Source organism: Cloeon dipterum, chromosome 3 (genome assembly GCF_949628265.1).
Source record: "Cloeon dipterum chromosome 3, ieCloDipt1.1, whole genome shotgun sequence".
Lineage (NCBI taxonomy): Eukaryota > Metazoa > Arthropoda > Insecta > Ephemeroptera > Baetidae > Cloeon > Cloeon dipterum.
The window spans coordinates 10,827,466-10,846,109 of NC_088788.1; the positions used below are offsets into that span (position 1 = coordinate 10,827,466).

The window sequence follows — 18,644 nt, forward strand, 5'->3', positions numbered from 1 at the left end:
CTTTTTTTGGCTAAGGCAGCTCACCTAGACTAGAATCCTATTATTAGAAGGACTCTAGCCTAAACTAGGTGGATGCTGGCTCACGGTGTGTCTCGCGGTGCGGCTCAAGTTACTCAGAAATCATGTTTCTGAAATTGATTTTTTCCCCAACGTTTTTTACTATTATTATTTCTTACATAATAGGTAATTAATTAAATTAAGTATCTCGAATTTTTCCTTTTTAATACTTCGTATCAGTCAACAAGAGTGTATATAAAGGTATGAATCTGAAACTGGATTCCAAAATCCGGTCCTTTTCCGGTTTTTCACACAGAACCAGAAACATTTTAGCTAAAAAAAAACTGAACAGGATTTCAATAAACGAATTAATTTCGATATATCTTTTTAAATTAAAATCAATAATTACAATTCTCGCCGCAGCAAAAAAAGCATGCCGTAAATTTAGAGTTGTTTTATAATTAGGATAATTAGTTTGTAAGAAATCCACTCCAAATTTTAAAAAAAATATGATGTCATATTTCGATTTTTTGGGCTAATTGCGTCTCCAAATCTTCGGGCTCTAACCATCAGAATTGCAAAAATTATCCAACGTTAGACCCGTCTCGACCTGTCGACCTCCACTAATAAGCTAAAGTGTTTAGGGGGTGCCCTCATCCCCTTTCAATCCCATTGCTTCAATTTTGATAAATATTTTATCATGCTTCCTCTGTCGTCTTAAAAAATTGTATCCTTAAAACCTCTTCTAAATTGACACCCTTTCTGCCAGAAACTGAAAAATATTTTAAGATAATGTACTGTGGGCTACGATCGAGGAGCCCTTATGATGGAAAAATGTCTTTTTAATCCACTCAGCTTTTAATTCACGTCTAAAAGTTATACTAGTGATATAGGACTGCAATACAAATAATTTACAATTCAAAATATTGAACATTAAATAAATTGACTGTTTACAAGAAAATAATTTATTACAATTAATGTCTTACCCCGATTGAATGCGGGTCAGTTACAACAGCGGTTGACATGACCATCGTCGTGCGAGGTGCATGGAAGGGTCAGTGCAAGAAACGCGCTTATCGCACAGTTACACTGCCCTCTACCGATTCGAGAGAATATGAATTTGAATTTCGCCAGTCAGTGGTGGGATTTACCACAATAATTTGGAAAATTATACAAAATTCCGGAGGCATAAAATTAACTTTTTGAGGGGGTTGAAGTAATTTAACTTACGGGTGGAGGGTAAGCATCCCTAAACCCTTCAGCTGTGGTCAGAGGAAATTGATACGAGTTCAGTGGTGGTTAGTTTGTGAAATTCTGATGGCTGCAACTCGAGGTTTGGAATTGCAAAAATAACAAATTTGGAAAAAATTCCCATTTTTTCGACACATTTAGAGTATGGAGTTTCTTGAGGAAAATCTACCTCAATGAAATTTTCTGCAATGTTCTGTCATGGGACAACATTTGAATACATCATCTAATGCTCAAAATCAATATCATATGAAATAAATTAATATTATTTTATTCTTAATAAAAATAGTTGATTTTAGATTATGGTGGTACAGTATTAGAATGAGGTTTTCACCAGGAATAGTAGAATTTAGCAGTGTACCACGTGAGCACGTGACAAACGGAAACTACGGAAAGTAATCGGTACATATACATGGGAACCTTCACAAAGGGATTTTTGAAATAATAGTGAAATAATAGCGGCTCACAAAAACTGGCGACTGGACCTATGGCTCAAAATTTGAGCTAATAAGGCGGCGTGGCTCGGCTCGCGCAGACCTCTCCCCGAGAGACATTACAGCGCACCAAATACCTCTGAAGTCCGAGAGGCCAGTACGAATAATAGTAATAGCAACGGGGAAGTCGCAACCCCCGTTTTCCATAGGGCCCTGGTGGCCGAGGTTGGTGATGGTTGGCCGAGGACCTAGCGAGAGCTTATGCCTTCACTACTCATCATCACGGTGTGGCGCCTTCTCGCCACTACTGTCCTACTACTATGCATTTAACCTGTATCGCCAGGTGGCAGTACAAAGGTGTGCGACAAGCAGTGCACCCTTACTGCATCTTATCCCCCACTGCACAATCAGACTCGCACCAAAGCAGTCGCAACACAATATTCTCTCTCCGGCTAGGATGAGATTTGGTGCGAGAAAATTCTATAGAAACTATTTCTTATTAGACCCGCACTACGGGGTAAGCTGTAATAATTATTTGTATTTCGAAAGTGATATTTTAATTGTTATAATTGTTTATTGTATTTGTGATTTTTGATTATTTATGTAATTTCACAGTTTTGATTTTGATTACTGATACCTCAACCACGAGACATGAATAAAAGACGAATAATTTGCACTACCAAAGACGCATTTCTGTCACGCTTCCACGTACCCACAACGGCAACGCGCCCCTCTCACACGAAACTTGTATGAATTTGGTTGCATTCGAAAGCTATACACTCTTCATGAATAAACGTGCTTCCTTAGTGGTGTGCATAAAAATTGCCCTAAAACTTTCTAAATAATAGCGCTGCGTGCAAAAAAAAATTGAAATTCTTCAAATATCGTTATTTTTAAATCTCTAAATCTCAGGTTCTAATAACCATCAGAAATTTAACCGCACCCACCAATGGACTCATCTTGACTTGCCTTGACGAGTCCAAATTTTTGCAATTCTGATGGTTAGATGAACCCAAGATTTATTAAACTCTTCAATCAAGGAGACGATTTTCGCGAGAGGATTAAGGGCAATTGTCAATTTTACTGACTTTATTTGCCCATCCTGAATTTTGCATATGTTTTTCTAGGTGTTTTATAGAGTGTAACCTAAATTTTTGAGCAAGAAATTCGGGGGTTTTTGATGGGTAATCGCGATTTTCGAAAATTTATATTTCCCTCTAGTAGATCCGAAATTCAAGGTATCTTTGGTCCAGATTGGAATTTTGATATGGTTTTTTCACTAGACGTAACTTTTTAAGTTGAACAAGTTTGCCGTAAAATTCTAAAAGGCACGGATTTGACTCTACTTTAATACTAATATCCATCCAGATTAATAAAATTCAAAATTGGTTGTTCTTCTAATTGCCGAATCTAGACGTTCTGGAAGATCGAAATAAATGCGGGAGGGGAGGACGCTATGTTTCGTGGAACTTTTTTATTGGGAGAAATCGTAATTAATATACGTGACCCGAAACAGTTAACGCTATGATTTATTTTCCAAATAAATATATTTAAAAAAATGAGCTCAGAAAGAGAGTCAATCGATACTAAAATACGCAGCCATATAAATTACGTTTTGCGACTGGGCCAACTAAATTGGTTTGAAGAAGACAATCACACGTAAACGTCATGCAAAGGTATTGAAACGAACGAAAAATTCTAAATTTTACGTTAATGAGATGGATAAAAGGGGGTTGGTGGGTCTCATAGCCCTATAGTGCACTTGGGGACGTCGAGAGGAGTCTAACGGTATGCAGTTTTTGAAATTCGGATGATTACAAGTCAAGATTTGGTCGATCATCACCGCGACAAACAAGGGTGTTCGAAAATTTCATTTTTTATTTGAAAAAATAAGGAAAAACGCCATCCCAAATTTAAACGTTTTTAGCTTAGTTTTTTGTGCTCTAAAAAATGGCCATGACAAAAATAAAAAATTTCAATATATTCATTTTTAAATTTGAGTTATAAAAATTAATTTTTATGACCTTTGACCTACCACTTTGAAGTCAATGTAACAGATGTTTGCCTTGTGGAGATGAGTTTACGGGTTTTTTTAAAATTTTTTCTAGGACCACCCGCCTGAGCAAAGTTATAAAATACTCAAAATTTCCAGATTATTACCTTTGAACGCCCGCAAAACTCGCAAAAACTGGAAAGTCGGAGTTTTCTCAACTGTTTTGTCAGTCATTTAGGGCAAAGTTAACGCAAAAAAAATTCATCAAAATCCATTGACCCCTGGACAAAAATTTGTTGCTTTGAGAGGTTGTGGCTCGAATGCACTTATTTATTACGTCAGTTTGCTAGCATGAATTTTGTCAGCTATGAAATTACGTTTAAAATTATTTCCAATGCGTTTTCTGACCACAGGCCAGTTTTTTTGCTTGTTTTCTCTCCAAAGCATCAGAGACGGTTTTTATTCAAGTGCGTATATAACGGGGGAATTGGAGCTGCTCACTAGTCCTACCGCCCGTCGCTTTCTCCCCCGCTCCATGTCCAAAGCAGCGGCCCAGCGGCAGCAGCATACCATGCTGTGGCGATTGCATGCATGTGCAGCCGCCGCCACCGCGCGCAGACTAAAAATCCGAAAAATCCTCTTTTTAACCCCTTTTTGTCCTTCGTTACCGGACCTTTTAAAAATTTCCTTTTCTCGGAAGGATAGATTAATTAGGACATTTCAATTGGCTCTTTGTTTAAGGAAATTATGTCATTGAATTTAATTTCCCTTGAAAATATTTTTACCGTCTAATTCTATTATGGAGCTTCTTTAAATAACTTAAAAGGCATCATATTTTAGAGCTAGAATATCAAAATTTTAATTGGTTGCCAATTTTGAAATGCGCAAAAGTGCACCACTGGTTATTTGCGCGAAAAAGCAGCTGGAAAAACCCAGCAGTTTTGGAATTTTCCGCATTTTTACAAATTTAATACGAAAAAAATTCACATTTCCCGCAAAAAAGTAAGAAATTTTGTAACATTACGATCAGAGTTAAAATAATCGGTCTTTTGGTGTAACCAGTGGCTTTTATTCTGGTTTCTTACAATCCAATATTTTGACCACCAATCATGGCATCATGGAAACTTTTAACCTTCCATAAGAATGCATATGTTTCGGGAAAAAAACAGAAAGAAACGCCAAAAACGTGAATTTCATTAAAGCTCAGCCAATCGACGTCTAGCGATGCGAAAAGAAGTGTCAAGCAGTGATCTACCCGAAATACCAGGATAAGAATTATTAATACATCTAAAGAAAAAAATTTATTGAGCGGGTTTTTAGGTCATCGGGGGCGGAGGAAACGCGTGACGATAGCAATGGTGCCTAACATTCGTAAAATTTTTCAGGGAGGCCAACAAACTTTCAATTTTTTACTCTAAAACAATGACCCATTTTCGAACTTTAATTTAAAAATCTCGGGTTAGGGCTGGTCAAAGTCCTTCAAATCGACATGAAATATTCAGTTTAGTTTACTGAACAAAATGAGACCGAGTAGTTGCACGTACCCCTTGGAAAATCCGTGAAATTAATTTTTTTCCCTTAAAAATTGCCCATTTTCGAACTTTAATTAAAAAATCTCGAGTTAGGGCTGGTCAAAGTCCTTCAAATCGACATGAAATATTCAGTTTGATGCACTGAACAAAATGAGATCGAGTAATTGCACGTACCCCTTGGAAAATCTGCGCAATTAATTTTTTCCCTTATTAATTGCCCATTTTCGAACTTTAATTTAAAAATCTCGAGTTAGGGCTGGTCAAAGTCCTTCAAATCGACATGAAATATTTAGTTTAGTTTACTGAACAAAATGAGACAGAGTAGTTGCACGTACCCCTTGGAAAATCCGTGAAATTAATTTTTTCCTTTAAAAATTGCCCATTTTCGAACTTTAATTTAAAAATCTCGGGTTAGGGCTGGTCAAAGTCCTTCAAATCGACATGAAATATTCAGTTTAGTTTACTGAACAAAATGAGATCGAGTAATTGCACGTACCCCCTGGAAAATCTGCGCAATTAATTTTTTCCCTTATTAATTGCCCATTTTCGAACTTTAATTTAAAAATCTCGAGTTAGGGCTGGTCAAAGTCCTTCAAATCGACATGAAATATTCAGTTTAGTTTACTGAACAAAATGAGACCGAGTAGTTGCACGTACCCCTTGGAAAATCCGTGAAATTAATTTTTTCCTTTAAAAATTGCCCATTTTCGAACTTTAATTTAAAAATCTCGGGTTAGGGCTGGTCAAAGTCCTTCAAATCGACATGAAATATTCAGTTTAGTTATGTGAACAAAATGAGACCGAGTAAGGGCACGTACCCCTTGGAAAATCCGTGAAATTAATTTTTTCCTTTAAAAATTGCCCATTTTCGAACTTTAATTTAAAAATCTCGAGTTAGGGCTGGTCAAAGTCCTTCAAATCGACATGAAATATTCAGTTTAGTTATGTGAACAAAATGAGACCGAGTAGTTGCACGTACCCCTTGGAAAATCCGTGAAATTAATTTTTTCCTTTAAAAATTGCCCATTTTCGAACTTTAATTTAAAAATCTCGGGTTAGGGCTGGTCAAAGTCCTTCAAATCGACATGAAATATTCAGTTTAGTTATGTGAACAAAATGAGACCGAGTAAGGGCACGTACCCCTTGGAAAATCCGTGAAATTAATTTTTTCCTTTAAAAATTGCCCATTTTCGAACTTTAATTTAAAAATCTCGAGTTAGGGCTGGTCAAAGTCCTTCAAATCGACATGAAATATTCAGTTTAGTCATGTGAACAAAATGAGATCGAGTAATTGCACGTACCCCCTGGAAAATCCGTGAAATTAATTTTTTCCTTTAAAAATTGCCCATTTTCGAACTTTAATTTAAAAATCTCGGGTTAGGGCTGGTCAAAGTCCTTCAAATCGACATGAATTATTCAGTTTAGTTTACTGAACAAAATGAGACCGAGTAGTTGCACGTACCCCTTGGAAAATCCGTGAAATTAATTTTTTTCCCTTATTAATTGCCCATTTTCGAACTTTAATTTAAAAATCTCGAGTTAGGGCTGGTCAAAGTCCTTCAAATCGACATGAAATATTCAGTTTAGTTTACTGAACAAAATGAGACCGAGTAGTTGCACGTACCCCTTGGAAAATCCGTGAAATTAATTTTTTCCTTTAAAAATTGCCCATTTTCGAACTTTAATTTAAAAATCTCGGGTTAGGGCTGGTTAAAGTCCTTCAAATCGACATGAATTATTCACTTTAGTTTACTGAACAAAATGAGATCGAGTAATTGCACGTACCCCCTGGAAAATCCGTGTAAATAATTTTTTCCCTTAAAAATTGCCCATTTTCGAACTTTAATTTAAAAATCTCGAGTTAGGGCTGGTCAAAGTCCTTCAAATCGACATGAAATATTCAGTTTAGTTATGTGAACAAAATGAGATCGAGTAATTGCACGTACCCCCTGGAAAATCCGTGTAAATAATTTTTTCCTTTAAAAATTGCCCATTTTCGAACTTTAATTTAAAAATCTCGAGTTAGGGCTGGTCAAAGTCCTTCAAATCGACATGAAATATTTAGTTTAGTTTACTGAACAAAATGAGACAGAGTAGTTGCACGTACCCCTTGGAAAATCCGTGAAATTAATTTTTTCCTTTAAAAATTGCCCATTTTCGAACTTTAATTTAAAAATCTCGGGTTAGGGCTGGTCAAAGTCCTTCAAATCGACATGAAATATTCAGTTTAATGCACTGAACAAAATGACACAGAGTAGTTGCACGTACCCCTTGGAAAATCCGTGAAATTAATTTTTTCCTTTAAAAATTGCCCATTTTCGAACTTTAATTTAAAAATCTCGGGTTAGGGCTGGTCAAAGTCCTTCAAATCGACATGAAATATTCAGTTTAATGCACTGAACAAAATGACACAGAGTAGTTGCACGTACCCCTTGGAAAATCCGTGAAATTAATTTTTTCCTTTAAAAATTGCCCATTTTCGAACTTTAATTTAAAAATCTCGGGTTAGGGCTGGTCAAAGTCCTTCAAATCGACATGAAATATTCAGTTTAGTTTACTGAACAAAATGAGACCGAGTAGTTGCACGTACCCCTTGGAAAATCCGTGAAATTAATTTTTTTCCCTTAAAAATTGCCCATTTTCGAACTTTAATTAAAAAATCTCGAGTTAGGGCTGGTCAAAGTCCTTCAAATCGACATGAAATATTCAGTTTGATGCACTGAACAAAATGAGATCGAGTAATTGCACGTACCCCTTGGAAAATCTGCGCAATTAATTTTTTCCCTTATTAATTGCCCATTTTCGAACTTTAATTTAAAAATCTCGAGTTAGGGCTGGTCAAAGTCCTTCAAATCGACATGAAATATTTAGTTTAGTTTACTGAACAAAATGAGACAGAGTAGTTGCACGTACCCCTTGGAAAATCCGTGAAATTAATTTTTTCCTTTAAAAATTGCCCATTTTCGAACTTTAATTTAAAAATCTCGGGTTAGGGCTGGTCAAAGTCCTTCAAATCGACATGAAATATTCAGTTTAGTTTACTGAACAAAATGAGACCGAGTAGTTGCACGTACCCCTTGGAAAATCCGTGAAATTAATTTTTTTCCCTTAAAAATTGCCCATTTTCGAACTTTAATTTAAAAATCTCGGGTTAGGGCTGGTCAAAGTCCTTCAAATCGACATGAAATATTCAGTTTAGTTTACTGAACAAAATGAGATCGAGTAATTGCACGTACCCCCTGGAAAATCTGCGCAATTAATTTTTTCCCTTATTAATTGCCCATTTTCGAACTTTAATTTAAAAATCTCGAGTTAGGGCTGGTCAAAGTCCTTCAAATCGACATGAAATATTCAGTTTAGTTTACTGAACAAAATGAGACCGAGTAGTTGCACGTACCCCTTGGAAAATCCGTGAAATTAATTTTTTCCTTTAAAAATTGCCCATTTTCGAACTTTAATTTAAAAATCTCGGGTTAGGGCTGGTCAAAGTCCTTCAAATCGACATGAAATATTCAGTTTAGTTATGTGAACAAAATGAGACCGAGTAAGGGCACGTACCCCTTGGAAAATCCGTGAAATTAATTTTTTCCTTTAAAAATTGCCCATTTTCGAACTTTAATTTAAAAATCTCGAGTTAGGGCTGGTCAAAGTCCTTCAAATCGACATGAAATATTCAGTTTAGTTATGTGAACAAAATGAGACCGAGTAGTTGCACGTACCCCTTGGAAAATCCGTGAAATTAATTTTTTCCTTTAAAAATTGCCCATTTTCGAACTTTAATTTAAAAATCTCGGGTTAGGGCTGGTCAAAGTCCTTCAAATCGACATGAAATATTCAGTTTAGTTATGTGAACAAAATGAGACCGAGTAAGGGCACGTACCCCTTGGAAAATCCGTGAAATTAATTTTTTCCTTTAAAAATTGCCCATTTTCGAACTTTAATTTAAAAATCTCGAGTTAGGGCTGGTCAAAGTCCTTCAAATCGACATGAAATATTCAGTTTAGTCATGTGAACAAAATGAGATCGAGTAATTGCACGTACCCCCTGGAAAATCCGTGAAATTAATTTTTTCCTTTAAAAATTGCCCATTTTCGAACTTTAATTTAAAAATCTCGGGTTAGGGCTGGTCAAAGTCCTTCAAATCGACATGAATTATTCAGTTTAGTTTACTGAACAAAATGAGACCGAGTAGTTGCACGTACCCCTTGGAAAATCCGTGAAATTAATTTTTTTCCCTTATTAATTGCCCATTTTCGAACTTTAATTTAAAAATCTCGAGTTAGGGCTGGTCAAAGTCCTTCAAATCGACATGAAATATTCAGTTTAGTTTACTGAACAAAATGAGACCGAGTAGTTGCACGTACCCCTTGGAAAATCCGTGAAATTAATTTTTTCCTTTAAAAATTGCCCATTTTCGAACTTTAATTTAAAAATCTCGGGTTAGGGCTGGTTAAAGTCCTTCAAATCGACATGAATTATTCACTTTAGTTTACTGAACAAAATGAGATCGAGTAATTGCACGTACCCCCTGGAAAATCCGTGTAAATAATTTTTTCCCTTAAAAATTGCCCATTTTCGAACTTTAATTTAAAAATCTCGAGTTAGGGCTGGTCAAAGTCCTTCAAATCGACATGAAATATTCAGTTTAGTTATGTGAACAAAATGAGATCGAGTAATTGCACGTACCCCCTGGAAAATCCGTGTAAATAATTTTTTCCTTTAAAAATTGCCCATTTTCGAACTTTAATTTAAAAATCTCGAGTTAGGGCTGGTCAAAGTCCTTCAAATCGACATGAAATATTTAGTTTAGTTTACTGAACAAAATGAGACAGAGTAGTTGCACGTACCCCTTGGAAAATCCGTGAAATTAATTTTTTCCTTTAAAAATTGCCCATTTTCGAACTTTAATTTAAAAATCTCGGGTTAGGGCTGGTCAAAGTCCTTCAAATCGACATGAAATATTCAGTTTAATGCACTGAACAAAATGACACAGAGTAGTTGCACGTACCCCTTGGAAAATCCGTGAAATTAATTTTTTCCTTTAAAAATTGCCCATTTTCGAACTTTAATTTAAAAATCTCGGGTTAGGGCTGGTCAAAGTCCTTCAAATCGACATGAAATATTCAGTTTAATGCACTGAACAAAATGACACAGAGTAGTTGCACGTACCCCTTGGAAAATCCGTGAAATTAATTTTTTCCTTTAAAAATTGCCCATTTTCGAACTTTAATTTAAAAATCTCGGGTTAGGGCTGGTCAAAGTCCTTCAAATCGACATGAAATATTCAGTTTAATGCACTGAACAAAATGACACAGAGTAGTTGCACGTACCCCTTGGAAAATCCGTGAAATTAATTTTTTCCTTTAAAAATTGCCCATTTTCGAACTTTAATTTAAAAATCTCGGGTTAGGGCTGGTCAAAGTCCTTCAAATCGACATGAAATATTCAGTTTAGTTTACTGAACAAAATGAGACCGAGTAGTTGCACGTACCCCTTGGAAAATCCGTGAAATTAATTTTTTTCCCTTAAAAATTGCCCATTTTCGAACTTTAATTAAAAAATCTCGAGTTAGGGCTGGTCAAAGTCCTTCAAATCGACATGAAATATTCAGTTTGATGCACTGAACAAAATGAGATCGAGTAATTGCACGTACCCCTTGGAAAATCTGCGCAATTAATTTTTTCCCTTATTAATTGCCCATTTTCGAACTTTAATTTAAAAATCTCGAGTTAGGGCTGGTCAAAGTCCTTCAAATCGACATGAAATATTTAGTTTAGTTTACTGAACAAAATGAGACAGAGTAGTTGCACGTACCCCTTGGAAAATCCGTGAAATTAATTTTTTCCTTTAAAAATTGCCCATTTTCGAACTTTAATTTAAAAATCTCGGGTTAGGGCTGGTCAAAGTCCTTCAAATCGACATGAATTATTCACTTTAGTTTACTGAACAAAATGAGATCGAGTAATTGCACGTACCCCCTGGAAAATCCGTGAAATTAATTTTTTCCTTTAAAAATTGCCCATTTTCGAACTTTAATTTAAAAATCTCGGGTTAGGGCTGGTCAAAGTCCTTCAAATCGACATGAAATATTCAGTTTAATGCACTGAACAAAATGACACAGAGTAGTTGCACGTACCCCTTGGAAAATCCGTGAAATTAATTTTTTCCTTTAAAAATTGCCCATTTTCGAACTTTAATTTAAAAATCTCGGGTTAGGGCTGGTCAAAGTCCTTCAAATCGACATGAAATATTTAGTTTAGTTTACTGAACAAAATGAGACAGAGTAGTTGCACGTACCCCTTGGAAAATCCGTGAAATTAATTTTTTCCTTTAAAAATTGCCCATTTTCGAACTTTAATTTAAAAATCTCGGGTTAGGGCTGGTCAAAGTCCTTCAAATCGACATGAAATATTCAGTTTGATGCACTGAACAAAATGAGATCGAGTAATTGCACGTACCCCCTGGAAAATCCGTGAAATTAATTTTTTCCTTTAAAAATTGCCCATTTTCGAACTTTAATTTAAAAATCTCGGGTTAGGGCTGGTCAAAGTCCTTCAAATCGACATGAATTATTCACTTTAGTTTACTGAACAAAATGAGATCGAGTAATTGCACGTACCCCCTGGAAAATCCGTGTAAATAATTTTTTCCCCTAAAAATTGCCCATTTTCGAACTTTAATTTAAAAATCTCGAGTTAGGGCTGGTCAAAGTCCTTCAAATCGACATGAAATATTCAGTTTAGTTATGTGAACAAAATGAGATCGAGTAATTGCACGTACCCCCTGGAAAATCCGTGTAAATAATTTTTTCCCTTAAAAATTGCCCATTTTCGAACTTTAATTTAAAAATCTCGAGTTAGGGCTGGTCAAAGTCGTTCAAATTGACCTGAATTATTCAGTTTATTGCACTGAACAAAATGAGATTGAGTAAGGGCACGTACCCCCTGGAAAACCCACCCCTTTAATTTTTTACTCTAAACTTGGACCCATTTTTTAGTTTCTCCAATAACTTTTCAACTCTAAGACATTTTTCATATCGTTTAGGCACTGCTAAAATCACCCCTATCCCTTAAAACGAGACGAGCATCCCCCAAAACGTCTAAAAAAATTTAGGTTGGCAACATTGTTGAAAAAGCGGCTATCTTCTCGCGAGCGGCTAACGCGAGCGGCTAACTAAGTTCACATTCGTTTGTTTTCGTTGAAAATTTACAACTTACCGAGTGTTTTTTCCGGCGTTCTAAGAAAACTTTGTTTGATTTTACCAACACAAGGTGTTAAGAAACTCAGCAGGAAAATCTCATTACGCTGGCAAATCGTTATCACACAAAAATCAGGTAATTGATTGGGGGAATTCTTATCGATGAATTTTTGCTACTGTTTGACAGTTCCCAGGTGATTCTTGTTTAGTCGTTTAGTTCAGTTGGAGAAAAGCGCGGTCGAGGTGGCAGCACCACTGTTCATATTATTGCCCCACTTCTCAGATATATTTTTGCCACTTTTTGCGGGAGCACTGGAGCTGTGTAATACCGTGTAATACAGTGGGTGCTCTGCTAGCTGTCGCTGCGACCTCTTTCACTGGGAATCCCGCACCTCGCCACACCTTTCGACTCTTATTGTTAATATTATTTTAAATTTTTCCTCATTCATTTTCCTCAAACACTTTTAATGCGATTTTAACGTATTCCAGTTCATAAAAATAGTTTGAAATATTATGCAATTTCCCTTGTATTATGTTTTAGAGACTATTTTTCCCTATATATTTTTTAACTTTTCTGATATAACGCAAGACATCGAGCAGATTGTTAAATATCTCCTAGTTTTATCTTGAAAAATTGAAAATAGAATATTTAGCAATAAAGTTAAGCGTTATTCAAATTTTTAAAATGAAAAAAATCGCTTACCAGCGTTAAGATTTTGTTTGAAATTAATGTAGAGTAGAAATAAACAAGAGTTTATGGTGGTTTCCATTATTATTTCATTTTATTTAATGATCACTGAAGCAAATAAGCAACAAGTAACGCAATCCCAGCTATGTGGACAGACGGGTAAAAAAGTGAAGCGGCTCCACTGTCTGCGGTTCCAATCAACAGCGTGATCCTGCCCTCAACGGCAGCAAAAACCGGGCTGTTTTGCTTAATATAATCGGCAAATATTGAGCTTTCCTCTGCGTCTGAAACATTATTCACGTTATTTTTATAAGAAAAATATGTGATCTCTTGACATTAAAAAAAGGAGCTTGAAACTAGTTACGATTTTTTTTACCTAGCGTTGATTTATTAATCCCATGATTGCTAAAAACGCGGAAGCCATCTCCACCATCAGAGAGATAAGTACTCATGATCAGGGTGTAGGTTTCCTCAGGGTCGAGCGGGTAAAAAACGGGCACTCGACAGTTGCCGCAACGTGCTGTCGCTGATTTTACTCTTTCTCCAGGTGGTTTTTTCATATCATAAACCACATTGAGACCTTGAGCAATTGAATTTTATAGAAAAGGTCAGAAAATAAAACTAAAACCAACCTGAATACTGAAGAAATCTACCAGGGGCTTCGGTCCCTGCGAAATCATAATAGCGAACACTTTCTTCCAGTGCCTCTAATAAGTATGTCCCTTTGAGTTTCATTTTAATAATACCGCTCTGAAATGGCAAAACGGCCAGAACATCTTCCATGGTTACATATCCTGGAAAAAGGCGAAGATTTTTTTCGTTTTTCCAAGGAAAATATCTAATAGTAACGAACCCGTATCGCTGCTTTTGTCGATGGAGTTCCTTATTCCGCCGCCGTTCTGAATCGCAATGGGAGCGTCCGTCCATCCCTGACCGGAATACGATCTCGCATTCTAAAGAAAAAATAATAAGAAAAATGCAAAAAATCGATCATATTTCCAGTCACGTGGTACACAAAGGAGTCCGCGATCAGATTTCCCAGATTGCACTCTTCCATCCTGCAGGCAGATTGAGATCCGTTCAGGAAAACCATTGTTTTCCCGATTCTTTCCTTTGTCAAATTGGCAACTTTGTTAGCCCACGGTTTCAACTCGGCCAAAATCGCTGGATCTGTTACAATTATAAATTAATACAAGGAATCGAGTATCAGCGTAAAATAAATAAATACCTTCTTTAATGTTGAAGTCGAGAAGAATGGGGTTTCCTTCAACCGTCACAATTTCCCCGTTTTCGTCAAAGGTCATGTTCAGCATTCCCATGTATTTTGTGTAAGCGTACGCTTGCACTACTGGCACCAATTTTCCACTCGCCTGTTTCATCATCGTCGGGTACAAACCAGACGGAATTTCAGAGTCAGGTCGGTGGCCTGCAATTAATAAAAAAAATGTTACTCCTCTAGCGAGAGACTAAAGAAAAATTTGATCTATTCTAAAGTGAATACGCATTTGCATAATTATTGTTCTCGACTCAATTTTACTAAAGGTAAAACCAATAACCTGAGTAGAGGAACGTGTTGGTGTGGCCTCCAATTACCAAATCCAGTCCATCTACCTCCTGAGCAATTTTTTTGTCTACCGTGTGACCGGAATGGCCAAGCGCGATTAAAATATTAACGCCTGATGCTATTAGACGCTTGACCTCTCTTTTGATGGCTGTAACTTCATCTTCAAACTCGACATTTCCAATGTCTTTTGCCAGATCCTGCGAATTTAAGATATATTTTAATGGGCTGCTTTCTTTACAATTTGAATATTAACTCTAGTTTCCGGTGTGAGGTATCCAATTACTCCAATTTTCCGGCCGCCTACTTCCAAGACAACCGAAGGCCGCAGTTTGCTTAGGCTTGGCTCCCCGCTCACATTCAAGTTGGCTGCCAGATTTGGCACGGTTACGTTTTCCAGGAACGGAGCAAGACCAGCAACACCGTCGTCGAATTCGTGGTTGCCAAGGCTCTGCAAATAATCGATTGGAAAAAATAATGAGATTTTGGGGAAAATTATTCATAGTTCATAGGCGATGTCATTAAAAAGCGGCCAACACTTTATGGCGCTTTCGTGAGCAGCCGAGGCGCCTTTAACTTCTTCATCGTTGATACAAAAGGACGTGCTTAAAATTTCAAACGTTGAACAAATATCTCCCACTGCTTTTGATACTCCTGAGAATGCCTTTTAACAATGTGAGAGCCAACACAATTATCGAGTCACTATTATCATTTAATCAGTCTTTTAATTTATTTTGCTATGATAACAATTAGGGTTTGGGTATGGGAATAATTAGGTTTTTCGCGTATCCTTTATTTGCGGCTAGTTTCTCCCGGTTTTTGCAAACAATTTTTCCAGCTATCGATTCTTGTATTTTTAGCTCTTGCTAACTTATGAAAGCAAACATTTTTATAAAATTTGTATCAGATAATAATTTTACGAAAAAATCATTTAAAAATACAAAATGCTGTGAACTCCAGATTTTTAGATACCGTTTTACCATGTTTTAATGGTAAAACTGGTCAATTTCGAGTTCTTTAATATATTATATTTATTATAAACAACAAAAACTGGTGGAAACCGCAAAAAAACCTGCACTGCAAGTTACGGAAACTCCCCGGGAGATTCCCAGCCCTGATAAAAATGGGATGACATAGCTGTGGCAGCGGGTAATGCCAGTATCTTTTCGGAATGTAGATTGTAGCAAAATTTGCGTGTTGCAACAATCGCTCAACATTCGCGATTCAGATTTCAGTTAGTTATAATTGCATAGACTAAAAAACGAAAGAGAGGGTCAATATTTTTACAGCATTTCAGAACCTGAGGCTTGTTTGTAATTCATCGCAGTGGGATCTAGCCCAATGTAGCCAAGATTAACAAATAATTGTCAGTCTGCGCCCACGGTTTTGCGTTAATTCTAGTGCGTGTCAGTGGTAATCACCGGTGCAGCACAAAATGTTTTGAATTAATATCAGACAGAGTCAGGCACGTTTTCTTCCTCTCAGTCATAACAACTATGTGAAGAAAACACCACAAACACTTTTCGAGGAGACGAATGGAATCAGATTGCAGTTTTATGCAAACGGTTGTGACAGAAGAGAAGTGTAATTGAAAACAAAGCCTAATGTAATGAGTAGTGCACACGTGGATGACATAGCTGTGGCAGCGGATAATACCAGAGTCTTTTCGGATTGCAGATTGTAGCAAAATTTGCGTGTTACAAAAATCGCTCAACAATACATACATTGTATATTATTGTTCATGATTTATTTAAAGTGGAATGATACTGGGCAACAATTGAAAATTATTTGAATTGTTCGATGCCATAAACAATTGATCAATAAACAATTTGTTCAACAATTTGTTCAACAATTTGCAATAATAAAAAAGGACCTTCCTACAATAAAAATTCAAATTTTGCCAATTTTCTCCAAAATTTACAGTGCTTGAACATATTTTCTTCGCATATTCCGATTCCTCTCGTCGAGATCTATCCAACGGTGTATGCCACTTATTGGGCAAACTCTTGGTTTTGAAATTAAATCGGATTTCAAGTAAGGAGACAGCCATTACCATTTAAAAAGCACGGTAACTTTCCAAGCCATTTTCTCAAAAAATTACAGCGCTTCCTAGGTCAATTAAGGCTTTAACTGAATCCTAAGAGGCGAGGTTATGCATTGGCAACAAGCATTTTCCAGGCTTTTGCAGTATCATTCCTCTTTAAAACCACACAAAACACAAGAAACATAGAACTTGGGCCGCATATATAAGCTCCTTTTGAGTCAACTGGTCTTGATTGACTGGTTGCGTGGTATTGGATAAGCACGCGCGCACTGACAATGAGTGAGTAAAAATTAATATTTCAATCACATCTTCATACAATAAGCCAATAAGCCAATAAGCGTCAAAGCGCTGGTTGTGCATCAATTTTATCACATGGTGTACTGATTTAAAAAAGCGAAACTTTAGGAATGATTTGGAAAGTAATGAAATATGGTATGTGGGACTCAAAATTAGTGGTTCACTTTATCTCTTTTGTTGTGAGTTTGTCTATGGCCAAATTTTAATGGTTATAAAAAAAACTATAAAAACATTTGAAACTAACTATAGCCTATATGGATTTTTTGTGGGAGAGGGGATTTGGTTTTTAAAAGTCAGCCAGTAAAATTGCTAACAAACTCTTGAACAAATATTGGTTAAAAATCATTATGTACAAAGTTCAACGCAATGAAGTTTATCAAAATCAAACATGTTTTCTCCGAGTAAATAATCATTCAAACGACTGTCACTCTCTAGTCATCACAACAGCTGCAGAATTTCTCAACAATTATTCTGGCGCAATTTTTATTGAGTGTAATAAATAAATTTCTCTCACCATTGCGTCCAATCCGATCAAATTGACGAAAAACGCGACAACACGCCATTTGTGCACGGTGTACCAAGTGGTGCCTTGGTAAGTGTCGCCCGCATTCAGAAACAACACGTTTTTCTCGGCGCTTCTCACGTCCTTCACAACCTGAGACACCCTGGCGAAGCCGCCGAAGCAGTAGTTGGTGCTTAGGAACTTTTGCGAGCACTTGCCCGACCTGCCGTTCGTCTGCTCGAAACGCGCGTGCATGTCGTTGTTGTGCAGCACGACCAGGCGAAAGTGGCCGTCGGCCGCGGCCATCGAACCGGCGGCGGCCAGCAAGCAGACGGCCACTGTGACGGCCAGCATCGTGCCTCCTTTAACCTGAACTGATGAATGGAGCACCTGCAGCAGGGTTGGCGCAGCGCGAGCTCGATTTCTTCTCGCTCCAAGGCGGCGGCGGCGGCAGGCGCATGCTCTCGCGAGCAGAAAGTGGAGTGTGGGCTTAATGAATAACCGTCGCTGCCTGAACAATGACTCTGAACATTTCAAAGGCTATCTACTATTGTGGATGGATTAGAACGGTCCCTGATAACAAAATGATGGTATTATTATTAAGCTCTTGAATGGTAAATATTATTAATATTTCTAACTCTATTATTTACCGCTCGTTTAATACTGTTGCGCGAAGATGATGCTCTCAGTTGACCACTTGATGGCGTTTAAATTATTATTTGCGCTTTTTGTGTAACATTTATTTAAGCTACAAATTTTTCACGAATGGCAAAATAGATCAACTTGCGAGATGCACAAAATTTTCCACGCAAACGAAGCATTCATTTACCGAACAGAATAACGTACACTAATCTCATGAATGAAATCAAACATTTTGTGGCAGCGCCTATAGCCAGTATCCCCAACAAAAGGGTTGATTTTCGATTTTTGCATAAATTGTTGAGTGATTTTTGCAACACGCAAATTGTGCTACAACCCGAAAAGATACTGGGATTGGTCGCTGTCACAATGTTAAAAACAATACATTACAACAGAAGAGGGGAATGTCAACCAAACAGCGTGTTCAAGATAAAGCTACCCAGGAGGCCAAAGCCAAAATATAGACACAGGCAAAAATGACATTACCAAAACACTCGAACATTTGTTGCAA

General features: G+C 36.8%; 1 protein-coding gene across 1 annotated transcript; it reads right to left on the minus strand.

Annotated features, from left to right (window-relative positions):
- Positions 1–13,161: 13,161 nt before the first annotated feature.
- Positions 13,162–18,011, minus strand: LOC135938887 (snake venom 5'-nucleotidase-like). Its single transcript, XM_065482894.1, has 9 exons — positions 17,507–18,011; positions 14,908–15,102; positions 14,647–14,851; positions 14,319–14,516; positions 14,097–14,260; positions 13,944–14,043; positions 13,723–13,884; positions 13,467–13,670; positions 13,162–13,374 (listed from the first exon to the last, which is right to left on the minus strand). Exons 1-9 carry the CDS (start codon positions 17,846–17,848, stop codon positions 13,196–13,198), a joined length of 1,749 nt encoding a protein of 582 aa, XP_065338966.1. The 5' UTR covers positions 17,849–18,011; the 3' UTR covers positions 13,162–13,195.
- Between the last annotated feature and the right edge of the window lie 633 nt (positions 18,012–18,644).